Raw genomic sequence first — 27,798 nt, 5'->3', positions numbered from 1 at the left:
TAAAGGGATACGAGAAAAACATGAGCTGTTTAATTGTATTTAAAGTCTAATTAATCGCATATGCATATGTCAAATAAATAGGCAACTCAAATAAATACCGGTACGCGTTTTGTTCATTGCTATTCTAGATATCCTTGAAAGAGCATTGAATTAAATGACGCAAATAACCGGAAAGGATAAAAAGCGGAAAGGCAAAATTAAGCGGAAAGAATTTTCAGCGAGCAAAAAAAAAATTTATTTGGAAAGTGACAACAAAAAAATTCAGTCGGGCCGATTTTAGAGGGTCGGTAGGGTTATGCCAAACAAAAGAATTTTTAAGGATTGCCCGTCCCTAATTTTTGGAAAATGGGGGAAAAAAATCAGAAAATCGTCTTTTTAATATTTAATTCCCGACCACACTGAAAAGGGGCAAAACGAGAGAAAAAAAAGATCCGGTTTGAGTAAGGTTGCGAATAAAATCAAGCAAGTACAAATTGATCGGGATAAAGGTGCGCAGTGCGTTCTTCTCCCATTAAACGAAAAACTACCCATCATTCGATGCGCACCATAACGCAATGCGATGCCTGTTGCATAAATCTTATATAAGGTAAACTTCTCTTACACAAATTATTTGTTTGCTCTTACTCGACTTATGAGATCGTTCATGAAAAAAAATCGAGGTAGATCGATCCCTGCGTCGTCGCAGTAATGTTTGTTAAAGTTGTTGTCATGAAGACTCGTTGATTTACAACGCAAAACGTCTTATTTAAACTGACGCGAATAATTTAATAATATTTTCCGCTTTTGCTTTATTTTGTTTGATAATTTAATCCAAAGTTTAATGTAAGCAAGTGTTTTTTTCTGGAATTGTAAACAAAGAGTCAGTTAAAGTCTTCAGAAAATTTGCAGTCTGTGTGAAAACTGTGAATTGACAGTTTGACGTCATCAAAGGGAAGTCGGTTCCTGTCTGAAGCAATAAAGTGACAAATTACTTGCCGACAAAATTGGCTTTCTTTGTCTAGCAATCAACATGCCGAACCAATTATGTGTTTGTTACTCAAAGACAATCGCCCAATTTAATAATAGCACCTGCATAGCTCCACCTTCGAATCTTTTGCGAAGAACGGAGGTGGAGTTTAACGGTTAATTGAGCAAGTGTTTTACGCAAGTTGAGTTCCGCTTTGCTGAAATTACTCGGCCCTAAGCATTGAATCGACGGATACATTTACAGCGTTATAGATAATTTTTGAGCCATTGGGGTTAATACCCCCACTTTTCAAAGCATGTTGGTAAATGGTCAAATTTTGCCTAGCTTGAAGGGTTATTTGCTAAAAGTAAAACAATAACCGGGGTACTGACACACTACTTTAATCATGTTAAACACAATAAACCATTAACTATGTGTATTCCGTCATAGTAGTAGGTTTCTTAGAGTGTTTGTTGTTTTTTAACTGTCCTTGGTTTAAAGGCTTCCACCACCGTGAGCCATGGAAAACTTTTATAAAAATATTTTTTGTTTACTTTGTATGCAGAGAATTAACATCATTTGCATAAGTCCAGATTGGCTTGCTTAAATGTACGCACGGAAATGATCAATTGAGCGTATCTTGATATTTCTAATGCGTATATTACGCTGATACGCAGCTTATCTAGAACGCTGCATTTATCAATGATTTTCCGAGATATTCCGATTTACAAACTTTCTGTACAGTTCCTAACTATGGAGGACGCCCGTGTTTACATAATTCCTAAACACATATATCCTAAATAATGGCAGTGTTTTATTGGATTATTTATACTAATTATCAAATTGCAAGGTAATACTTTTGTTATCAATTATAATATCGGGTTTGTTTAATATTATTAAAATGTTAAACAATATAGTCAGGGTTTTCATTAGGAGGCGGCCGGCGGCCGATTTGACCGCCTCAAATGTTATTCAGGCCGGCTCAAATTCGGAAAGAAAATTTAAAAAAAAACATCGGCAAATTTTCACGACGATGACGAGATATTTAGTATTCGTTAATATACTAACTATCTGAAACGGAAGTAAACAACCTTAACCGATATATGTTAACTGCTTTCTCATTAGTCGTATCGATATAATTGTCCAATCGCGGAGCGGGTAACGAGACTGTACGACTTTGATTCAAGGTCACAAACTGTGACAAGGTCAACAATTGGATATGTAAAAAAAAACGACTTTTTCGTTTGTGTTTCGAGTAAGAACGATAGTTCGCTGTTGAAGTTATCTTGTTCCAGTTTTGTTAACGTTTATCATTTACCGGCACCTCCGGATAAATGCACTTTCCTGCTACACTTACATTTCGTTTTTTATTCGATTTTCGACAGATTTCGTTGATGTTTGTTTTTTCCGCGGAGTTTTGATCCTCCGAGCGGTAAGTGGATTTATTTGTTACAACATTTTACAGGAGGGTGAGTCTTTCATTAGGATAAATGAAACTCTCGAGCCCCAAACTCTCCTGATTTTTTCATGATTAAGGTCGGACTTGGTTGGCTTAAATGCTAAATATATTGAATTGGCACTGCAATGTTTAGCTATGTCCAAATTTGTATTTGAAATAAAATGGCCCAAAGAAGCTTCCTCAGCAAAATAGTTAAATCCTAAGATTGCATCAGCTGGGGCAACCTATGCCCGATTTTTTTTCCAAATAATTGCCTAAGTTAATCAAATAAAAACAATTATTCTCATGTCAACAGGCACACAATCTTTATAAACTGAATAATCAATTATTTCAGAAAAAGACAGTCATTGTGTACTCTTAACACAGTATTACTTATAAATGTTCAGGTATTTGCTCATAAAATGCTTCAGTATTATTGTTTTAAATATTGTGATGTTTATCAGACTTTATTTTTCTTAAGGTAATTTACTCCGTTGGTAATATTATTTGAATTGCTAGTCACATACTCTTGGTAAAATGGGATCGTGTTGAGTAGAGGTTAATTATATTGAATGTTATTGTTTGACATGTGATAAAGATGTTTACAGTTTGTACTGTTTCTTCTTATTTGCAATAACTACTTGTGGACTAGTCATTTAAATTGGTTTAGTTATATATTTTGAAATGTCATTGTCATTATTGGAAGTTGCAACTTATTAAAATGTTAAAATTTCCAGTGTGTGTTTAATTCAGATTTTCAGTAATATTGTAAAGAATACATGTTATGTACTGCACAGAAATTATACATTAAGCTAGGGCCCGGGCCCTTCGCCCCCGACGGGGACATTCCACCTCAGACCCATGCATCTACATGAAAATTTAAAGAAATAGATTGTGATATTTGCTAGCCAAAGTATTTTTTTCTGTTTTGAATCTCTTAAAAATACAGGTGTCTTAAAGCTCAGGAGAAGCGATTTCTTTGTTTCAAATAAGTTAAATTGCAGGGGCTTCCAGGGTGTGCCCTGAACCCACCGTGGGCCCTATCGGCACCCAGATTTTATTTTCAGGATTTCAAATTTGGGACAATTGACACCCCTGAGAGTTGATGTAACCTGAGGACTTAATAATTCACATTAACATCCTCTATGTTAACTGAGGAAAATCATGTAAAATATGTGCCCAAAATCGCTCAGAAGCCACGATTTGGCACCTTTATTTCAACAAATTTCCGGGGGGCATGCCCCCGGACCCCCCTAGCAGGTTGGCCTCCTCAAATAACTCAAAAGCCTGCTACAAAGAATCCTAATGAAAACCCTGATAGTAATAATTGCGTCACAGACTCAGAAATAAATTTGATGGGGTCGACAATTTACTGATGCTGATTTTGCTATTGTCTGTTGAATTTTTACCTGAAATAAATCTTGAGAATTGCCCATTCATTTTTGCAAAGTGCCCATTCAAATTTGTAAGTGCCCATTGTTTTGTTTTTCATCTATGGGGCAGTAATCCCATAAGAGAAAAAATATCCCGTTCTCTAATAATATTGGACATCGTACTCGATTATCAAAACGCATATAACGTAAACCAGTCGGATATTGCAAATGGCCGCTTTAAGTGCACACTTTCAAATATGGCTTTTTTTTTAAATTAAATTTCTGGGGTCATGGGGTTTCTTTCTTTTTTTCTATTCAATGAATTTAAAAAAAAAAATTCGACTGGCTGATGGACCATTTTCCAAAAAAAAATTGTAAACCAATGAATTAAAAAGTTGTGGCCTTGTTAACAAAAAATTGTCAGCTGTGGGTATATGACAAAAACCACGCTAGGTACCGTGTACAACATCCATGTGTTTGTTTTTCCAGATGAGGATTTGATGTCATTATAACAAATTATATTATCTAAAGAAGTTAAATAAAAAAGTGATATGATTTTATTACATTGTGAGATACGACTTATGTAATTAAAAGGCCGGTACACAAATTGTCATTAACAAGAACAGCAAGCTTCATTGCAATTTCTTAAAAAAAAACAACAACAGTTAATCCTTACCTGGAGTTGATCAAATATGTTTGCCAGTGAGCGGGGTATGATGCCGGTCAGTGGGTCGTTCTCCCATGTAAGGTTGGGATCTGGTGACCTCTCACCCTCCATTGTAAATGTCTTGCCTGTCCCAGTCTGTCCATACCTGAATAGTAGCAAACACATCTAGGGTCAAGCAAACAGTGTCTTTCTTCAAAATATGGAGCAATGTTGTGCAGCCCATCTGATGAGATATTTTATGATAAATGAGCCAAATTAGACATTTGCAATATTCAGAAGTTTCTATAAGTACATGTTATTGACCGTCAGAATGATTTTCTGACATTTACACAAATGTGGGTTTTCTTTGGTCAAATTTGGGGATCCGACACTGTATATATTGTCCCCAAATGAAAAGATAAAATTCCCTCTTAAAGGTTTCCACACAAAAATATTCCAAAAAAGTAATGAAATAAAACATCAAGTTCATTATGTTTTGAACCTTAGTAAATATAATAAGAAAAACAATGATTCTCAATTTTGTAGCATTTGTTAGCAAACACTAAAATGAACCAATTTTATTTAGAACAATGGTATTTTTCCAATTCATTAAGGTCCGGCCGCATTCCCAAATTGGTGGAAAAAAATAAATAAACAAGAATCATTGAAACAATAATTTTAAGAATTTATAAATCATAAATCGCAAACATTAGAGTCTATAATTATTTACAACTTACGCAAAAATGGTGCAGTTGTAGCCATCAAGGACCTCTTTAATGATGGGACTGACAATGCTCTTGTAGACATCCGTCTGTTTGACATCTTGGGTGAAGACATGGTCATAGTTAAAGGTTTTCGTTGTTGGGTTGATGCCCAATCTTTCCTTTACATTCACCTCCTTTTTTTCAGAGTTTGCTTCCACAACAGAATAGGAACCCTGTTTTCTCTCTGCACTGTTTATAGGCCTGTAAATATGAAAACATCAACATGCTACAGTACATGAACTTATTTAATTTATCAAGCTCAGAGCAGTTTGTAGACCACGGACTCTAGATGAGACGGATATGAAACGGGACCGTATCAGCAAATAGCTTGTCGATACTTTGTCACGTGACCGGTAGCTATCGATTAGCGTACATCGAAGCGCCGAGGTTATTTCTATGTGTCTATGTCCCTGTGTGAACTTGTTTGAGTAACTGTGAGCTTGTATATGTTATATTGTATTGTATATGTAACTGTGTATGTTAGCCTGTGAGTGTGTCAATAACAAGTATTTCCCTGGAGAGCCATTCCCAGAAGATATAAGTGAGTCTGTGACTGTGAATGTGAGTCTGTGAGTTGTAAGTGTTTGTCTGTGATTGCATCAATGACACGTATTTCCCTGGAAGGCCATTCCCAGAGGTAAAGTGCCATTCCGTGACATGGACGAGCTGTAGCTGACGAGGGTACCTGAAGAGTCGACGCGTGTTGTTGACAAGTGTACCCGACGCGTGAAGCCGACGAGTTCCCTCGAAGACGACGAGGACGCCTGGTGCCACCCTGACAAGGATTCTAGTTGATGCCCATGTGAGTAGTTTAGTATATTATCTTTGCTAGCGGTTGTGATAATTGTTTAAAAACCCACGAATAGTTAACCAGGTGAAAACACTACAATGGTAGTACTGATGGGGTTTGTGTAATTCTGTTTTAACGGTTAGGCTAGTTCTATAAAAAATTTTGGCAAATAAATCGGCACCATGGTATTTAAATTACTTTGGACCTTTCATTCCTTACTTACTTTTAAGTTCCATTTTTAAAACCATTTTTTTCTATCGTATACAGAATTCTATTCTCCTTAGCAAGATGTAATTTCTAAAACTGAACTCCAAATATGAACGCTATAAATTGGTATAAAGTACGAACATGTCAACCTAGATTCTAAATCTCCAAATATTCGGAGCGTTATGAACGCGCGCTACTTTCGTACAAATTCATTCCTTATTTACTTTCATTTTTAAAACCTTTTTTTTTCTATCGTATACAGAATTCTATTCTCCTAAGCAAGATGTAGTTTTAAAACTGAACTCCAAATATAAACGCTACAAATATGTATAAAATACGACCATTTACCGTAAATATAGATTCTAAAACGGTATATTTGCAAAAGTTAAAGTTATAACTCGCCGGGCTGCCCAAATTAGAATAAAAACTTCATATATATTTATATATCAGAAAACTACAAAACGTAGGCTTTTCAATGATATATAATTCAGGCTTTTTCCGCCCTATGCCACGGGTCCGAAATTCGGCCCCATTCCCAATGCAAATCTGTTGGGGTTTTTTCCAATTGAAAAAAAAATTCCCAATTCCCAAAAAAAAAAAAAAAAAAAAATTAAAATATATAAGTTAACCTGATCCGGTGTAGAAAATAGAAAGTGTTGCATAATTAAATTATTTGTTGCCTTGAATTTGTTTTAAAAACTGTAAAATATGTTAATGATTATTTAAGACTTTCCTTATTTTTCTCAAAATCCGGCGCTTCACACGATTTATTTCACCTCAAAAAAGGCCAGGCCTTTTCCCCAAATTCAGATTAAAAAACCTGCACTTAACTCACATGTTCATAATACTTTGTAAAATTTTAATAATAAGTTATCAAAATAGTTGTTATTTACCAGTGAACGGCTTCTTTGAAATATAAGAAACACTATTTACATGTGATAATTTTTCCCAATTGAGCCAATTTTGCGAATAATTTTTTTCCCAAAGGGGGGGTTTTCACGACGCGAAATTCCCAAAAATCCAGTGTGGCGTATTCCCAAAATGGAGCGGAAAAAGCCTGTAATTTGTCAAAATCGGCCAAGAAATAAAAGTAAAATAAGAAACAAGGGACAAAATTGTCACAAAACCAGGTTTTCATTGTGAAAAAAAATCTGATAAAGGGAGAAAACTCAAACTGAACTTTTGAAATGAACAAACAAAATTAACCCCCTTTGTAAGTTTGTTTTTAAAAAAAATCTATTTTTAGTCATGGCGACCTTGACATTGGAGATATTGACGTGATTCTTTCGTGCGACACACCGTCCCATGATGGTGAGCAAATGTGCCAAATGATTTTAAAATCTCACAATGAATGACATAGTTATGGCCAGGACAAGCTCATTTATGGCCATTTTTGACCTTTGAACTCAAAGCGTGACCTTGACCTTGGAGATATCGACGTAATTATTTCGCGCGACACACCGTCCAATGATGGTGAACAAATGTGCCAAATGATTTTAAAATCTGACAATGAACGACATAGTTATGGCCCGGACAAGCTTGTTCCGCCCGCCCGCCAGCCCGCCCGCATTCGCCAATCTAATAACCAGTTTTTTCCTTCGGAAAACTTGGTTAAAAAGACGCTAGTGGGTACATCAAAATGTGTCACCATGACGCTTTGATGTACGCTTATCGATAGCTACAGGTCACGTGACAAAGTATCGACAAGGTTAAACGCTCGGGGGTAAAACATAAAATGTTTATTTCTTGTGTTAAACTCGCTATAAATCCATTAATAACAACGGAAATATACTAAAAGTTATATTTTTTTAAAAGAGGAATTAATAAGCAACAACATAACGTATAAATCAATGAAATCGGATGATTAGTTTTTGCATAAAATTGAATTAATTACAGTAAGGGTCAAACTCGATTCAACTCCTGTCAATATATGCTCCGTGTGAAGACAGGGGTTTTCTGCTATGTAAAAAGGACGCTATTTTGGGGGGAAAATCACCGTTTTATCAAGAATAACTCTGAGCTGTATGTATTGTTGTGCCGGTGCCCGGCCTACGAAACGCGCACATACCTTGTGATTGGGAACTAGCAACAAATTGGTATAGTGCATGCTGGGCAGCACGAGATAGTACGGTCTCTTGTGCACGGGACGTTGAGGTGAGTAGATGTGTCTATGTCCCTGTGTGAACTTGTTTATGAGTAACTGTGAGCTTGTATATGTTATATTGTATTGTATTGTATATGTAACTGTGTATGTTAGCCTGTGAGTGTGTCAATAACAAGTATTTCCCTGGAGAGCCATTCCCAGAAGAATCTGAAGATATAAGTGAGTCTGTGACTGTGAGTCTGTGAGTTGTAAGTGTTTGCCTGTGATTGTGTCAATGACACGTATTTCCCTGGAAGGCCATTCCCAGAAGTAAAGTGCCATTCCGTGACGTGGACAAGCCGTAGCCGATGAGTGTACCTGACGAGCCGACGCGTGTTGTTGACGAGTGTACCAGACGCGTGAAGCCGACGAGTTTCCTTGAAGACGACGAGGACGTCTGGTGCCACCCTGACAAGGATTCTAGTCGATGCCCATGTGAGTAGTCTAGTATATTATCTTTGCTAGCGGTTGTGATAATTGTTGTAAAACCCACGAATAGCTAACCGGGTGAAAACACTACAATGGCAGTACTGATGGGGTTTTTGTAATTGTGTTTAAACTGTTAGGCTAGTTCTATAAAAAAAATTGGCAAATAAATCGGCATCGTGTAATTTACTTTGGACTGTCGCATCGAATTTAATTTGAAGTTCTGTGTGTTTTAAAACGTTATTTCTATAAAGTTGAAGGCATTTTTTGTCTATTTTTAGATGTATGTAAAAAAACAGACGGCATCATAGTTTTTCTTTTCCATTGTTGGCATTTGCCGGCCGTGTTATTAGTTGGCGAAATATTTGTTTAAAAAACGTGATTGTCCAATGCTGTTTGTAACAGTTTCATTCAATCATTGCCTGTGTAATCAACGGACGGCCACGTGTTTTTTTTATTAGCAATTTTCCCGTGATTAGTTGGCGCGTATTCTGTGCGCAGCAGTTCATGAAAAACGTGTTTGGTTGACTGCTGTACATGTATATAGCAGTGTAAATTGCTGATGTATCGGTAACTAAAGTCCGAGGAAATAGAAGTTAACGGGCACGAGTTTTGTCCTTGGCAATTCTATTTATAGCAGTGTTATTGCGAATGTAAACTGGGTCCCAGAAAATTGGTGCTTAACGTCAAGTTAAAGCGACGTGTTTTTTATTTGCAGTTTTTTTAATTATTTATAGGAACAACAGCGGTAGCGATTTTATTTATCGTTTATTAGTGAGCAATTTTATGTTAATTGTCGTCCATTACTACGCTGATTAGAATTTTATGTTTTTGAAGTATATTTTAATTTTTATTAAATAAAGTGGCAATTTGAAAGATGAGTTGCGTGGGCAGCAAGAGTCGCTCACCAGGGCCACAATTAATATGAGTAAATTTTGACCCTCCCAATGTGTTAACATCCATTCCGGGGGTAGGGGCAAAAATGGCTAAGGGAATTATACATTTTAGGAAAATTAATGGGAACCTGTCCCCAGACTCATTGGGAATAATTATTCAGCGGCCTCTGGATCGAGAGGATATGTGGTTTAGTGTATTATACAGGAAGGAAAAAGGGCGTGGTGCAAAATTTCAAAAAAGGGCACTTTAGCGCGCGACATCCATAAAAAGGGCACAAATATATTTGTATAGTGACTTAATAACAAGCTTTGTTACACACAAACATTGTATGTATAGTTTTTAGATTTATTGTTGAATAATTAAACCAACAAAATCCAGAATGTATATTTTATTGTGTGTTTTATATTTTCATGTAGTAACAAAAAACAAGATTAAACACCATAGGATATATATCTTATACAAACTATAGCTTTTCAAAGAAGTCTTAGAATACTGTTAAATGAGTTACCCTCTTAAACAATTATTTATATTTAAAACGTTACACACATTGCACAAACAAGTCCTTTATATGCATCTTAAATGGAGATTCACAAACACTAACACTTTGTTGAATAGTCAGAAAGTTCTGCGTAATGACATTGTTTTCATGACCACGTGTTGTATTGTGTACATTTTATTTCGCAAAAAGTGTAACTAGGAACGGCGCCGTACTGTCTTTTGTTCATTGTCAATTAATTCAATATACGTTAATTGGTCTCCGATATAAACTTGTTTTGCTTACAAAGCAATTTGCATCAATTTCTAATTTACGTTTCGTCGAAAGTGGAATGCCAAAATCGGAAAGCGTACGTTGCGACATTCTAAACACGAATGATAAGTGGTACAAGTTCAATATTTTTGTAAAATTCATATCTGTGTTTGCCAATTAACATATTTTGACAAGTTACAAACGGGTCATAATGTTCTTAATTGAACCAATGGTGCAGGCCTACTACTGTTACAACAATTAACAACTTTTGGCCAAACAGGGTCCAAGACGGGGTATCAACTTCTTTGCCGACATTCACACGTTATTGTAATCAAAACATCGTGACAATAAACAAGCACATGCTCCAATTAAGCGCGGTCTGCCTAACCGTGAACAGCAAACGTGTTAAGATTGTCGTCTGCTACAATTCATCAACACACATCTACTGTGAGCCTGCGCCAATTGTATTGGAAAGGAGGCGGAGCGTTATTTAAATCGACAGCTTTAATATGAGCCTGCGCCAATTGTATTGGATAGGAGGCGGAGCGTTATTTTAATCGACAGCTTTAATAATGTCACGGGTTGCTATTTTCGGCGAATGGCCAATTTTCAGGAAGTACAGTGGACGTCATGGGGTTTTGTAATCGGCGTATGGAAACAATTATCGGGCGTAATATACGGCCGTACGCCGCTTAGTGCAAGCCGTGTAAATTAATTTTTATTAACTTAAAACTGTTTTGCATTACAAAATCAAATCAATATTGTACAGATACAACTGGTGTTTTTTTAAATTTAATTACGCGTAAAAATAAATGTTTTGATATAACTGAATTATGCATGAAATGCACAATTTTCACGTGAATAACATCGAGGTTTTCATCAAGTCTCCTAAGTAACTGTGCACGATTGTATCCGGACCGATTAGTGTTACAAAGCCACTGAAATTATCGATTGATATTGACACATGGTTATTCACGCATGACGTATTCACAACCGCGCGAATCTTCGCTGATAATAGTCGGCTTAGAAGCTTGGTTAAGAGGCAATTAAGATGTTATCAATAAGGTCGCGCACGGCGGAAAACAGGGCGGTGGCCTTTGAAAAGGGCAGCGTGGCGCTGATTTGCTTTGAAAGGGGCAGCGAGGCGCTTCAAAAAAGCGGCGTGGCGCCGCGCCACGCTAAAACGGCCTGGATAAAACACTATGGTTGTTGGACTTCCGTCCTAATCCAAGGTTATTTGCAAGTATGCTAGAGGAAGAGGAAGAAACCCATGAAGAAGACATGGGGTGTTTGTTTACTGGTGAGTCAGTCTCACACGAAAGGTGGGGGGGTAGGTATGCCTGTCCAAAAGGAGGGGCCTGACCAGGGCTAGCGCTGGCCCAAAATTTCTTTGAGCCAACCAGTTTTCGTTTTTCGGCTAGCGAAAAGTGGTTTTTAAATCATAATACATACTATCAACTTGTTTATATTTCTTTTAATGACAACAAGGGCATATCACATATAATATAAGATGCAGTTTTCAACATAGAAATAATTATAATGGTACTTGTCAAAGTACATTGGTAAGTTAATTATACATTAAACTTAACAGTGAAGTAAGTTGTCCCAAATTTAAAATCCTGAAAATTAGGCCAGGGGTCTTAAAACCGAAGCCGCTGGAACCCAACAGGAATAAAGGACAGAGACCCCCACCCCACCTAGAGCCCTTACAAAGTGTTCTGCGTTATAGAACAATTGCAATTTCAGGTGAATACAATAAAATATAATATAAACCACATCGTCCGTATTACCGCATGTGTATTCGTCATTGTATTTCTTCTATAAAGAACTCCAAAAATAAATTTAATTCAGCGAAAAATAATGTATCCGAAAACGATAGTCCGAAAAAATGTACAAGCTTTTCACTTGAAATAAAATTTGCATATCGTTTGATTGCAGAAAATGAAAACCAGTAACCTAGCAAATACATAATAAACAGTGCTCCAGCTAGGCCTAAATCGAAGGGCGCCACGCCCTGCCCTCCCGAACCTCCGCCCTGCCCCCCCGAACCTCCGCCCTGCCCCCCCCCCTCAAAAAAAAATAAATTTTTTTTTTTTTTTTTTACATATGATAATTCATAAATCTCTTATTACATTGTAATTAGTTTAATCCTCATTGTAGACATTATATTTGAATGGTTTAATAATAATGGGAATAATACAATTATTTATAACATATAAATTAACATGCAATAGAAAGCATTCCAGAAACACTCGCGCGCTCGAACGTGCCCTTTTCACAAAATACTGCGCGTCAAAAGTGCCCTTTTCACAAAATACTGTGCGTCGAAAGTGCCCTTTTGACAAAAAAGCCGCACTGCCCTTTTCAAATTCTAGCTGGAGCACTGATAAATATACCATTTGATTGACATTATTCTTTACAAGAGCATAGCTTGAGGGTAAAAAAAACAACTTAATTATGATCTTTTAATTTCAAACGATAACGTCGATAATCGGCAGAAAGCTGTAACATCATCAACACAGAACTAATTCTTTAATGATCATCCTTTAATTCAGATCGATAGTCGGTAGAAATGTGTAAAGTAATCAGATTAGAAATTATTAATTGTTGCGCTTCTTGTCATTTGTTTATCTTTAAATACGACATTTGCCATCGGCCGCTATGTTGTTGGCAGACGACAATAGTAACTATGTCTGCACATGAATGACCCAATAGTATGCGTGAGCGAACTCAATGTTGATTGGTCAGATACCACGTGCGCTTCAATAACAAAGGTCAAGCGATGTCTCATGTTCTGGTGCAGACCAGTTTTCGTTTATTGTTTAATTTGCGAACACTTTCAACGAAACAAAGAAAAAACAATAGAAAACCAGTCTGGATTTAAATGGCGGAAATTTTCAATGAAATGTTCAAAATTTTAGCATTTTCGCAAATCAGAATTATCTTGAGCCAAATTCTCAATATTTTCGCAAAAGGCTCAAATGGCGAACGACAGCGCGAGCCCTGGCCTGACACTCAGGATCGAGGTAAGGCCGAGCTTGCTTCCCAGATATCTGACTTGGAGGCGATATCACGGCTTGCTGGGAAGAGCTTCAGATGAGAATGAGGGAGCCATTGCCCCTGTTTACATAACCCCAGGCACCCATCAACCAACCTAGCATGTACAATCAACCTGCTACTTTGGTTCCCACCTGTACAAAATTAGCATGCTAACCAGGTACCCATTTACCAACCTAACATGCATAGTCAGCCTGCTACGTTGGCGCCTATGAACCAACCTAGCATAGACAATCAGCCTGCTAACCTGGCGCCTGTTAACCAACTTAGCATACCAAATCAGTCTGCTACGTTGGTACCCATCAACCAACCGATAATACCTAATCAGCCAGCTACTCTGGCGCTCATCAACCAGTCTGTAATACCGAGCCTTCCTGTTGCACTCCCGCCTGCAACTACACAAAATCCTGCTACTCCGAGTAATCGGGATGTGATAACCAAAATACCTAAACAGGGGTTTTTCTGCACTGTCTGCGCCTCCGGACAACGGAGGCATTCCCAAAGCAAACGGACCCGTTCCCAATCGAATTTTGATTACATATTTCCCAATTCCAAAAAAAAATTATTTCAAAATCGTAAAAAGTAAACATAATTTATATCGAAAGAGTGACTTCCCTTCATCCACGACGTAATTAAGCCTTTAGCGACTCAGATTTTCGCAGGTGTATTTGCCGGATGCATCTGCCAACATTGACAGCGAAAAGGTTTGAACTGTTCCGCATTATAACAAGTATATAGAGCCGCACAATACACATTCTAGTCCAAATCTGTAGACGCTTATTTTCAAACATGGCTTTCCATAACGATAAGTACTACAGCAAAAAAAAAAAAAAAAAAAAAAAGAGATGCAAAAGGATGTTCGACGATAACGTCGATGTTTGCGAAAATCGCTGAATCTTCTACTCCCTCTAGTAACCCCGAACAAGCAGTGCAAGCAAGTGAAATACCCATGGCTGTTCCATTGTCCGACTCGGTCGATAATTCTTCTTCGGAGCCTAGTAAGAAAGTTGTTGTTCAGTCTCCAAGTTCAAGTTCATCAAATGCAAAAGACAGAAAGCAAAGAAAAATCATGCTGTGACTTGTGTGACTTACTTACCTGTTACCAGTGTTTGTTTTTGAAGACAAAATAACAAATAAAAATATGTTTTTTTTGTAAAACCACTAACTTATTTAAGCATGATAAAATTCCTAAATTGACCGTTTCATCGACTCGAAAATTCCCAAAATGGACAATTTTGTCGATAAAAATTCCCAATTTGGTCAGACTCCTTTTCCCAAAATAGGCAGAAAAACCCCTGCTAAAAACCTACAGTTTGACGGTCGTAGCAATTGGCCAGTTTTCCGGGGCAAGTTTGAGCGCTATGCCAAATTGCACAAATGGTCAGATGTTGAGCGCGCCGATGGGTTGGTTTGATGTTTGATGGGCAAAGCTGCAGATTTTTATGCAGTACTAACTGAAGGCAGGGAAAATGTCCCTTATAAGGAATTAATGCATCGTTTGGATGGGCGCTTTGGCGCCAGGGAGCTCCCCGCCACTGCGCAGGGCCGTTTACAGGTTGCTCAACAGGAAGTAGGCGAGTCCCTAGAAGATTGGTCAGATCACGTGCTTACGCTGTTGGTGGCGTTTCCAAATCTTCCCCAAACATACGCCACCGAGCAGGCAGTGGCAAAGTTTTGCCATGGGCTACATCACAGTGAAGCAGGCTGGCAGGTGAGCATGCAGCAACCAAAGTCTATAGAAGAGGCTATGGAAAAAATTAGATTGTTCCATCACCTTCAATTTGCATGTGCCCCTATCCAAATGGATGAGCAGGATGACTTGAGATGGGTTCACGCGGTTGGCGAGGAACCAATTTCAGAGGTGGTGAGTGGGTCGGCCCTCGACAAGTTGAGCCAGGTGGTTGGTCAATTGCAGGGTGCTGTGGAACTGTCGTCCAGCCCTTGTGGGACCCTGGATGCTGTTCGCCGCGTCGGACGAACGGTTCCGTCGTTCCGTCTCGGCGGAAACGAGGGATGCTATGGCGAGTGTTTGGCCGAGGATCCCTATCAAGAAGGCACCTGGAGCCGCGGCGGTCCACGTGGGCATCGGAACCAACATGCCTACGAAAGGGGATCCGGCCAAAATGCTTACGATGGGAGCGACGGGAACTGGCGAAACAACGGGTATCGTAGTGAATACCAGCATTCAAATTTCAGCCCTGAGGGATCCAAGCAAGGAAGATATGGGTCTAATTGGGGCGAATATCCTGGTATGGCGAAGCGGGGCATATCGTGCTTTAAGTCTTGTGGATTGGGACATTTCCAGCGGAATTGTCTTGAAAATACCACGTCCTTAGCCAACCATGAGGAGAAAGCGCCCGTAGTGGTAGCTGTGACGGATGAGCAGTCGGGTCGAACCAGAAGTGGTTAATGAAAACCAGCTAGGTTCAGTTTCGCAGTTTTGTTTAAAGGTGCCTTTTCACAGATTTTGGCATGTTTTGAAGTTTGTCATTAAATGCTTTATATTGATAAATGTAAACATAAGATCTAAAAAGCTCCAGTAAAAAATCAAGAATAAAATTTAAAAAAGAAAAAAAAAAGGTAACCCTCAGCAGGACTCGAACCACTGACCCATGGAGTCCTGGAGTAAAAAATCTACGCATTAGACCTCTCGGCCATCCTTCCTTATACACAGACAGATGTATTTTATACTTGATATAAGCGATCCTCGTAGATTCACAAAATATAACGACAACAGCAGAACTCTCCAAATTATTTAATCGTTCCGCGTTGCAACGCTTTATAATTTTCAGGTTTTTAAATAGTCAAAAGATGCATATAAAGGCTATTTTAGAGCATGGTAAATGTTCAGTATTACGGTTTCCTCACAAATATCTTAACTAAAACGAAAATTTGCGAATATGAAACAACTTTTTTCAATTTTATCAATTTACCAAAACGTGAAAAGGCCCCTTTAAAGGTACAAGGTGGGCGATATCATGGTTGGCGCAGTGGTTGATTCGGCAGCAGAGGTCAGTATTATCTCTGATCGGATCTATGAGGCCATGGTCCAGCAGCCACCTCCCAGGCTGCGTGATGTCAAGCTGTTGATGACAAGAAGGGACGCCTCAATGCCGAGTTTTGTTGTAGGCCCAGTTGACTTAAAGATTGGTAACTGCTGGTATCGGAAGCATTTGCATGTAGCTCCGAAAGATGTCGATATGCTTCTCGGGTTAGACATTTTGGTAAATCTGGGCTGAGCCATCATTAATATGGCAGAGGCAACCATTATTTTTGATGGACAGGTTTTGAACCTCGAGAGGGGAGGCCCACAGCATGCCACGGACGTGCACGATGCAGTTCCGTTGGTGATGCCAACTGTGCCAGATTTCGTCCGTGGTCCAGGGATGGTCAATGGCAAGATCGCTGAAGGAGACCATGGGGATCCTGTGTGCGTGGATGCATTTCGCGTACAACGGGTGGCGGTCAACTGCGGAAGCAGCGAGCCGAGAGGCGGCAGAAGTTGCCCAGGGAGGGGCAATTTGCCAGGCAGCGCGAGCGGTGGCCAAACCGGCCACTGGAGATAGGGCCAAACCGACCGCCGAACCTGTGGATCCAGCTGATGTCCATGCGGCAGACCGCCAGAAAAGTGCGTTCGGTTGTTGTATCACCGTGAGAGACCGTCGGTGCAGGGTTCGATTATGACGTTCCATCGGAAGACCACAGGAAGTGTGCGACCAGATATGGAGTCACTGCGGGTGACCACCGAGGGGGTGGCGCATCCGGATACCAAGTTGCCTCTGACGAAAGCCGAGGAGAAGAATCTCGAAGACCTTTCAGGCGTGGTTCTAAAGGGTGGCGACTGTTTAGTTCTCGCCGTTGGGAGCGGTCCCAGCGGTGGAAATTAGGCACATATCTCAAGGATAAAGGTAACAGCACGAGTGATGTGCTGAGGCCAGATTGGCAAACCACCAGATGTTGTACCGCCTCAATTGGTAAAGGGTGGGGGTGGGTACAATAGTTTTTGTTTTATTTTAGTTGTCTTTTCCTCCAGATGTCAATGAAGTGATTATGCTGCAAAATGTACTTAATCTGTATAAAATTTAAAGCAATTATAGGTATGATTTGTCCTTGGACAAAAAGAAGATTTTTTTTTTTCTTATACTGACAACATTCTTCAATACCATTCATGCAAGGATCAGCAGTTTCAATGAAATGTTAATGCAAAATAGTTTTTAAAATGTACATGAAGTCAATTTTTCGGCGTAAGCTGCATAAGCCAGTTTTTCACCTTAGCCTGACCTTTGTAAGTGTCCAATAAAATTTCCCGCGGCTAGGTACGAATGAATACACTTCATTTATTCCATTGGCTGATTTGAGTATACCACCAGAACATTGGAAACATATCCGCGTCTTTGTAACACTGTTTTACTGTATGAAACAATTTTATCTCGAATGAAAAGGCTTAATAGATAGAACAGTTTTACACTCAATTCTCGACATCAATACAGTTTGTGCGTGCACCTTTTATTTTCAGAGTATTACCAGCGCAAGAGCGTTTATACTTAAAAGGCTATGTTCTCATATTTAGTACTTACTTCCTTATTCCTGTCAACATGTTAACATTTAAAAGTATAAAGAGCAATGGAAGCGAGGCCTCACTTTAAAGCATTGCATTTCAACCCGCGAGGTATATCGGGTCAATTCGCGGACATTCAGAGTTTATATACAGGTCATCACCGGAGTTGGCGGCCAGTAAAATAATCGTTATATAATAAAGACGCTATCCGTGAACTAGGTGACCTGGAATTTTCTTTAGACCAGAAATATGTTAAATGAAGATATTCAGCAATATAATTATGGTATGTAAATAATAGATTCTTAATGTGTTTTCAACAATACAATGATAAATATTATTGTTGATATATTTAACAATAATTATTCGTCCATATTGCTTATGTACTAAAGTGATATTATGAGCATGTAACAGTTTAGAGGTGTCTATCGCAACCGTTGATTATTTTTTATGTTTCTACTTCATATACACTTATATTAATTAATGCAGCATCATCATACTAAAACAATATACCAGAAAGAGAAAAATAATGCAGTTGAATATCAACCGTACTTTCGTTTGACAACTGATCATGCGTTTACGAGTTGAACCTAAATTTAGTTTTAGTGCAGATTTGTTCATACGACACAAAGACACGAAATTGTTTTACGGATCATTTCAGCTTACAGGACTGGGTGGGTCACGTAAGAATATCGAATATAAAATATATTTTTAAAAACAACTGGTAGCAAGGTGAGTTGCAGATAATTAATCAGTAACCACATTTTAACTAACTATTTTGACCTGTTAATTCTTTTCAGCTCAATTCAACAGTGCAAAATGCCCATAATATCACTTTAAGCATTAGCACGATGATAATTGATACTGTTAATAATCGAATCAAATAGCAATGCCCGACAAACCACTAAAACAGGTTTGTTCCAAGAACGCGCCTATAAATACGGATACTTCTCGTGTGGCCGGTTGACTCATATGTTTAAATTTCACTTCCATTCTTCTTTTGGTTTTCTGTTTTGTATCTATAGGTTTATGACCAGCAATATGTTATAATGTAAAATAAGCCGCGAAAACTCCCCGTAACATCCCGTACTGCGTGTGATGCAGCTAAGAACTGCACAGAAAAAGACATTCGCTATCCTTGATCTCATTCATTAAACTATTTACGCCGTATATCTTTTTTAAAGATATTTCTTGTTTATATTAGATTAAGTAGGCTGTGATTACACCGGAGAGATAAAGTTTGATCGGGAGCCAATGTGATGTTTTCAAGTTTAAAAGTCACTTCAGAGAAAAACAAAGCTGTTGTGAAAGAGATTTTAAAGGCTTATTTTCTATTGTAGATTATGCAGTTCCATGTGGGGGGTGAGGGCCTTTTCATGTGTGCTGCAAGGAGGATGTTTTTGTCGGCACTTATGTTATTTGTTAAAATTTGTGGAAATATGTTGTAAGGTGGGTGCTCCTGTCCATGAATTGTGTAGACAAGAAAAGGACAGGAGTTACAGGACCATGTTTTGAAAAAGAAGGCGAATTTTTTGGCAGATTTGTATTTACAAAAATTATGGCTCATATGCATCATCAAATTAAAAGCAGTCACAGTGACTATTGATTTCAATTAATTATGGCTTTATGGTTAAAGCGTATAGTTTCATTATTGTGCAAAAGGGCAAAACAAAAATAATTAGCAATTCATTGAAACTGTTTTCGTTTATCATGTCTTGATAGCATGCTTAATAAACATGGGTGAAAGTAGGAAATTCCCAAAATACTGAAAAAAAATATGGGGGCTTTACCGATAGGGCCCCCGGTGGGTCCAGGGCAAGTGCCCTGGCTAGGGGTCCATGGTGCCGGAGGCCCCCGGAAGCTCCTGCATTTTAGCTTATTTGAAACAAAGAAATCACATCTCCTTAGCTTAAAGACACCTGTATTTTTAAGTGATTCAAAACAGAAAAAACAGTTAGTTTTGCAAGAATATATCACAATTTATTTCTTTAACATTTCATGTAGATCAAATGTGATAGGCAAAATTTTTAAGATAACACTAAACTTTCTCAACTATATACAAATATTTACAGTATAATACATGTATAGATCAATGAAGATGTTATAGCAACACATTTTCTGTCTTGTATTTTAAAGTAATTTGTTTTTATATCTTATCTAGTTATTTACTAATGATATGATTTACACGTCCGGTAATTTTTCACATGCGTAACGTCCTCGGCGTGAGACTTGAATGCCTTTTTCCCATTTGATTGGTACTTGATCGTTTTGAAACAGATATCACAATATCATATGCGCTACCCTGAATGTTTTTTTGTTTGTTTGTTAAACCAATCTCCCCATTTCTCTCTACGAGAGTCTCTTTCATGGAGCCATTCCCATTGCCACTTATTTTTCACATCACTTTCAAGTTCTTTTGTGTCGAACCCCGGAAGCAAATACATGAGTTGGTCGTGTTTTTTTTGTTTCGGAAGTTATTTTGACTTGTCCGCCATATTTTTTTGAGAGATAAGACCGTTTCATAACGTCGATTTCCATTGGTTGACCGATTTACGTAAACCAATTAAAACGCTTTTTTGGAAACCAAGTCAGATTCCCGATTAACTTCGAGTTATTCCGTGCGGTAAACCATTTCATAGACAAAGGAATCGTAAATTATCGGCAGATTTCGTCAGAATATTCTAATTAGGTGACGCCATGCTGCCTTCTGCATGCGCGGAGAGTCTTGCGGGAGACATGTTATTTCGGGTGAATAGTGCCAAGAGGGAAAGAACGATGCTATAGAAAATGAAAGAGCAATACGCCCAGGGTGATAGACTTATAAACAAGCAATGGCCGCGTCGAATCTACAATTAGATATGGGTTAACAGAACAGTGGAAAACCAATTTATCACGTCTGGAATCGAGCGTATTTTGTTTGTTTGTTTGTCGGCATTGCTGTACACATGGCCTACCCCCCCCCCCCCCCCCCAACAAAATCTCATCGGATCTACATGATTCACGAAAACGACCTCTGAGAAGCCAAAAAATACGGAATTCCGTAAAAATACGGAACACTTTCACCCATGAATAAATAACTTTGCATTTTGTAAGCAAGCCTATTTGCACTAAGGCACAATCAATCAGGGGTTGAAGAATTTTTCCAGAGCCACTCGCCCTGCAGGGCCAGGGGTTTTTTTGGCCCGATTTTATAGCCGAAATTCGGCTATGTTCCCAATCCCAAAAAGTATACTTTTTCCCAAAATGTGGCAAAAAATTCCCAATTTCCCAAAAAAAAAATTTTTTTTTTTTTTTTTTTTAGAATGAAGTCTTATGTGTATTTGATCTCAATTGTAATTCAATTACATCTAACAAAGTATTATATGATTTTTTTCTTTTAATTTGAATGATTGTAAAGAGTTATATCAAATTTAGTATTTCCCTAATCAGTGGACTTTTCGTGTGAAAAAAAAGGCTAATGAATTTATTTTCCCAATTTCATGAAAATACCGATAAAATTCCCAATTCCAAAGCCATGGGCTATCTTCCCAAAAAGTGGGAAAAAAAACCTGAGGGCGAGTAGGCTTGACAATCCACTCGCCCTTCACTTTAATCTACTCGCCCTGCAATAAAAAATAGATATCTATACTTATAGTTATGATCAACCAGAACCTTTTAAACCTACTAAACATAGTGACACTAAACTGCAAACAAATTAACTACATTATCTGATGGATTATATTTGCTTTCCTTACGTTTTCTGCACCTCTTTCCTTTTCTCAATTCTTTCCGCTTCTAGTTTTGACGACCTTTCTAATTCTTTCTGTTCGCTGTCGCCACCACCTTGCAGATATTTTAAAATAGAACCCTTTTCCATTTTAGTATTTCAGACTAACTTTTACTGAAAGACACGCTTGATTGACAAACGGTTACAATATGGTAAATTTTGCCTTAAGGCTTCTGATCACGAAATTCGGAATTATTCTGTTTATTAATAAAAAAAAAAATTCTGTTTATTTTTAATTAAATATAAGAAGTGTTATAATTTACCAGTGATGTATTATTGTTTTATTGATATTTACATTAAAATTCACGGAATGACCAATATATTAACAGTTTTATTCACTTTTAATCGATTAGATAAGAGCACTGATAATGCTGAAAAGAGCGCAGCCGATTTTGAGCATTATTTTTACTGTGCCTGTGAGGTAATTTTTCATTGTAAAAAACGAAAGTGCAGTTTCTTCGTGTACTTAAGGTATTTTTTGTTCGTTCGAAAAATTGTTTGCAATTTGTATCAATGTGGAAGGAGTTCTGGAACTGAATTTATATTTCTCAAATTGAAAAACAGCACTCGCCTGGTCGGTCGAGTATTTAACAAATTTTACTCGCCCGACCGTCAACTTCACTTGCATATGCAAGCAGTCGAGTGGATTCTTCAACCCCTGCCAATTGTGGGTTATTATTCTAAGATTATAAAAAGGGGGTTATTGACATTTAATCAAGATGAATAAACTTTAGTTGTGGTATATTGCACACGTTGCGCAGAAACTGAGAAAGAGAGGTCGGACGAAAGCTGGCCGGCATGCAGACCTAACTTTGAGGTGTTAGGTCAAGGTGCTTACGCGAGGGGCACTATTACTTCATCGGCAGCGCCAGTACCAGGGCCCTCAATCCATTTTAGGGAAAGCGGGTCGCTACCCATAGCAGGGGGAATTTTTGCGGCGTTTCCCTTTTTGGGGGATTTTTAACTTACTGTAGTGGAAAGTAGATTTCCACTAAGAGTTGGTGCGTTGTAACCCCACAGTTGGATTGGCTCGTACTTTATCCCAGGATTGATGTTATTCTGGGTAGTCAAGCTGTTGTCCTCGCAGAGGTTGGACGTGCCGACTAACGAAGAGTTTATCGTGTCGTATTTATGGTAAGGGCCCATTGTAATGAAGGATTAGGTTAGGGAAATACTTTATTGGTGGCAGCGGTGATTTTTTAAACCCATTCCAAAACAGAATTTACCAGAATTTGAGTATTTTCTGTGGGTAATTTTTCCCGCCGTTTTTGATAACCACCTATTTCTGGAATTTTGTTTGGCCAAACCATACGACTAGTTGGTGTGTTTTGCCTCTAGTAGGTCACAGTTTTTTGTGTTGGTAGTGGTTCTTTATGAATTCAGACCAACAGAGGTTATTCTTCCTGTTTATACATTATTTAAGCCCAATTACAGCAATATCGGAACTTGGACGAGTCCATTGTTGACAGTGGGCGGGGAAGTATAAAAGAAAGTGTGACCTACGCAGCTTGGCTACCGTCCCTTGTTGTAAGTATATTTCAAATGTATTTATAAAAAATACTCTTGATTATGACAACTAGTGCAGCCCATATCTTGTGTATTTAAATTTACACATATTGGAGGAAACATCTTCATATTTATTTTAGTTGTATTTGTCATCGAATACTTCTGGATTAAATAGTTTCTTGCCAACATGGCCTGTATAAAGCAGCCTGTTAATTGTTTGACAGAAGAAGAATTAAGATCAATCCCGGGTATTAGCAGTAGACTGGCATCGACTATTGTTGATGTCAGAAACAGGTTAGGGAACTTAACGGCAGAATCGTTCCAAACATTGACGCGTCAATCACTTTCAGAAAGTCTGACACAGTTGTTAGATTTTACACCCAACAGGCAGCTGGGGAAAGATCGATCCCAACAATCGCCTAATATAACGTTAGGCGCTATTCCTAAGAAAATTATGGGCCCCATACCAGAATCACCTAAAGTCGAGAAACAAGCGGATGGTGATGCCTCAGAGAAGTTGGTTTCAGAAATAGCACAGTGGGAAGACGTCCAGGAGGTCCTATCGACTGCTAAAAAACTAGTTGCAGCCAAAAAACAAGGTGATTGCAGCGCATTTAGCGAGTTTTTAACAAATGCGCAACAACAACTGCACTTTGTTAAAGATAATCTTCGCCGCCGTGAGGATAGCGACGATGATTTGGAATCCTCATCCGGAATTCCAAAGAGAAAGAATGCACGAGATAAGGTGTACAGGAAGAAGGTTACACACCACACTGTCACAGGAAGGGGTGTGTCATCAGAAGAGGAGGATCAACCGATTCTTCACACTATTGCCTACTCAAATAATCTGCCAGCTAGTAAGCTACCTCAACCAGTACTTGGCAGCGACGGGACTCCGTTTCAAAGAGGGCAGCCATTTTCGAGATCGGCTTTGCGGGATATTCCCAAGAATCTGGTGTATGATGGCAAATCACGGTGGCAATCATTTCACATGAAGTTCGAGCAGTACGCACGGTCTTTTGGGTGGACTGCAGAAGAATGCAAGATGTGCCTATTGCACTGTCTGTCAGGGACAGCACTGGATTATTGCGCCCGAATAATGAAAAGCAATCCTGAAGTGCCATACAGAATTTTGTTAAATAAGCTGGAAGGGAGGTTTGGCGCTGAGCTTGCGGAATCAGCTCAAGCTAAATTTGCCACAGAGATACAAAAGAAAGGCGAAACAATGGAGGACTGGGGAGATCGAGTACAAGCCCTTGCTTCTGAAGCTTTCCGTGACTTACCGGAATCCTTCTGTAATCAGCAAGCCATTGATAGATTTTGTCAAGGCTTAATAGATATTGATGCTGGACATAACACTTTTATGAAAAGACATCATACTATTGAAGCCGCCATGAATGATATTAGGCTGTTTCAGCACTCTAAGGGTGCTATGTTAGGTTGTCGTACTAAAGTTACACAAACAGCTATAGACTATAATGACACAAATGCTTACATATGTTCTGTACAATCACATTCAGACAAAGAATCTATCAATGACTTAAGCACATTGCAGAAAGAATTAATTAAAATAAAAGAACAACTCAATGAATTAGCTGTAGGTCAAAAAAGAAGGCCATGGAGAAACAACAGGACACCATCTAGGTTGAATGAACGGAAATGCTTTGCATGTGATGAAACGGGTCATTTTGTTTCAAATTGTCCTTATAAACAGGAGATTTTAAACTTAAAAGGGTCCAGTTAGAGAGCCAAGGCTGGTCCCAGGTCGAAGTAGGCTCAAATAACTTGATAGATTACTGTAACCTGTATAGTACTGATGTGAAAGGCTGCAAAGCATTTTTGGTCAGTGCAAGTGGTAAACAGCCACGGTCCTTTAAGGAGGATGACGTGGGTTTACAAAGTAAACAGCCGCGGTCCTTTCAGGAGGATGACGTGGGTTTACAAAGTAAACAGCCGCGGTCTTTTAAGGAGGATGACGTGGGTTTCCAAAGTAAACAGCCACGGTCCTTAAAGGAGGATGACGTGGGTTTCCAGGGTAAACAGCCGCGGTCCTTAAAGGAGGATGACGTGGGTTTCCAAAGTAAACAGCCACGGTCCATAAAGGAGGATGACGTGGGTTTCCAAAGTAAACAGCCGCGGTCCTTGAGGGAGGATGACGTGGGTTTCCAAAGTAAACAGCCGCGGTCCTTTAAGCAGGATGACGTGGGTTTACGGGGTAAACAGCCGCGGTCCTTTAAGCAGGATGACGTGGGTTTGCGTGGTGGTGATTTGCACGGGAGATCAGCATCTTTGGAAGAGAAACCAGAGATAAAAAGGGAACAGCCGAGGTCCTCCCAGAGCGGGGAGGTTGACTTGGGTTCCAAGAGGGACAATTTGCAATACAGTCATAGTAAATCGCAGAGTCAAACAGACATGCAAGGTTCAAGGATTTGGGATCCAGGAGGAAATGATGCTTACACCAATTCAAGACGTTTACATAGCGTTAAGGTTTAGGGGCCGGCCTTCCTTCTTTTTGGGTAGGAAGGAGGATGTAGAAGAAGCAACATATTTTGATAGAATACACTACCCCAAAAGACTAGTTGAAAGAGATCAGTTAAGATCAGTTCTGCGTAATTTTAGTCTGATTTAACATTCTGTCCAGAATAAGACAGGATGGGGACGAAACTTAATTGTTTTGACACTAGTTAAAAGAGATAACTTCAGGGCTCGAAATTAACACTCGCACACTCGCAAAATGCGACTGAAAAATACAGATTGTGAGTTAAGTTTGAAGCCACTAGAATTTTTTTGCGAGTGAAAAAAAAGAGTTATATTGCTAAATGCGCTCAATGCTAAACTGCAGGTCAATTAATAGAACGTCCGAATACCCATATGCGGAAGCTCGCACCTTGTATGTAGACTGGTATACTTATAGTACATATATGCGGATGGTATTGGTACAAAGATAATGAAACAGTCAATTATCCACACATGTTCACTATAAATGACAAAAAACCTGAACAGTCATGTCGTCGAAGCGAAAAATAACTAGTTTCTTTTTGCCCACAGATTGAAATAACAATACGAAATATAAAGGAAAGTTAACCGTTGAGTTGAGAGAAAAAACATGGAAATTAAATTCTTCCACGAAAACAGTGAAAAAGTGGGAAAAAGAACTTCATATATAACCCCTAAACTTGTGGTTGATGTCATATTTTATTTAGTTTTAATAGTACCCGTACTAAACTAAATTGTCCAAACTTGCTTTTATTTATGTTTCCAGCAAAATTTACGAGAATGTTTTTTGATTTTGCGAGCTGGTATTTAAGCTGCTCGCAATGTTTTGCTAGTAAAAAAAAAAATTAAATTCGAGCCCTGAACTTCAGATGTGAGTAATTTCAGTCTGAGTTAACGCTTATTCTGTCCAGATTAAGACAGGATCCACAACAATGAAAAGTCTTACTTATTCAGTCTAAGGCTTAAAAGGAAATTAGAAGGACATCAACGAATCCTTCAAGAGAAAGAGGGAGGGAGTGTAGTGGAAAGTAGATTTCCACTAAGAGTTGGTGCGTTGTAACCCCACAGTTGGATTGGCTCGTACTTTATCCCAGGATTGATGTTATTCTGGGTAGTCAAGCTGTTGTCCTCGCAGAGGTTGGACGTGCCGACTAACGAAGAGTTTATCGTGTCGTATTTATGGTAAGGGCCCATTGTAATGAAGGATTAGGTTAGGGAAATACTTTATTACTCTCTAATTATTACATTTGTACATGTAACGATGTTTGCACTATTCTCATTGCTTATTTCATAATTTAGTATGTTTGACAAGATTAAATTAAAATAGAATTGAGATATAGTAATCATGAGACATCTATCTATAAAAAAAATAAAATAAATTTAAAGGGAATGTTTTCCCCAAAAAGGGCAAAAAAGTATACTTTTCGAGGGGGGGGGGGGGGGGGGGGGTGCGGCCGAATTTCGACCGTGGATTTGACAGATTGAGGGCCCCGAGTACGATTCCTACCCTTTGTGGCGTCGTCCCAAAATGATAAAATCTCCGAGCATTCAAGAAGAGCAACCTGTAAGAGCTCTTTAAATTTCCTTGAAGACACAAATGTAGGAAGTGTTAACATCAATGAAATATGTTTTCGCGACATTGATCATGTTGATATGAGTGTAACTGTAACGTGGTAACGCGTAACAATAGTATTACCTTAGCCTCACGGCAACTTGAATATGTTGATTTTCTTGAATAGATTCCTTCACCTTTGATGGCGGCATTTTCATTTACATCAAAAACAAAATGTAAACAACTGTATAATGTATAGCGGAAGTGATTTTCGAACTTCGCGCAGTATTATTTGATCCCACCAATGAAATTGCGCGAATTCGACACGACGGTATGGCCGAATGGAGAAACGGGTCCCAGTCCTCTAAAAGGCTTTTATTGTTTGTATCGGAATCTTGTATGTCATATTATATTAACAAAATAGTATCGCTAGTATATTTGAAATAATTCATATTAATTTTGCCTAGTTATTAATACTCCACCCATTT

The 27,798-nt window shown here is 38.6% G+C and overlaps 1 protein-coding gene across 2 annotated transcripts in view; it reads right to left on the bottom strand.

The window, feature by feature from the left end:
• LOC127841766 (kinesin-like protein KIF11) overlaps window positions 1-27,591 on the bottom strand; it is a 66,618-nt gene extending 39,027 nt beyond the window's left edge. For both annotated transcript variants that reach the window (XM_052370818.1, XM_052370819.1), the window contains exons 1-3: window positions 27,455-27,591; window positions 5,141-5,368; window positions 4,434-4,569 (exon numbers count right to left, since the gene is read on the bottom strand). In XM_052370818.1, coding sequence (XP_052226778.1) covers window positions 4,434-4,569; window positions 5,141-5,368; window positions 27,455-27,528 — 438 coding nt within the window. In that variant the 5' untranslated portion in view covers window positions 27,529-27,591. The remainder of the gene's footprint in view (window positions 1-4,433; window positions 4,570-5,140; window positions 5,369-27,454) is intronic.
• Between the last annotated feature and the right edge of the window lie 207 nt (window positions 27,592-27,798).

This window comes from Dreissena polymorpha, chromosome 8, assembly GCF_020536995.1.
Source record: "Dreissena polymorpha isolate Duluth1 chromosome 8, UMN_Dpol_1.0, whole genome shotgun sequence".
NCBI lineage: Eukaryota > Metazoa > Mollusca > Bivalvia > Myida > Dreissenidae > Dreissena > Dreissena polymorpha.
Note: the sequence above shows the minus strand (reverse complement) of the source record. Positions and strands in the feature narration are given on the sequence as shown.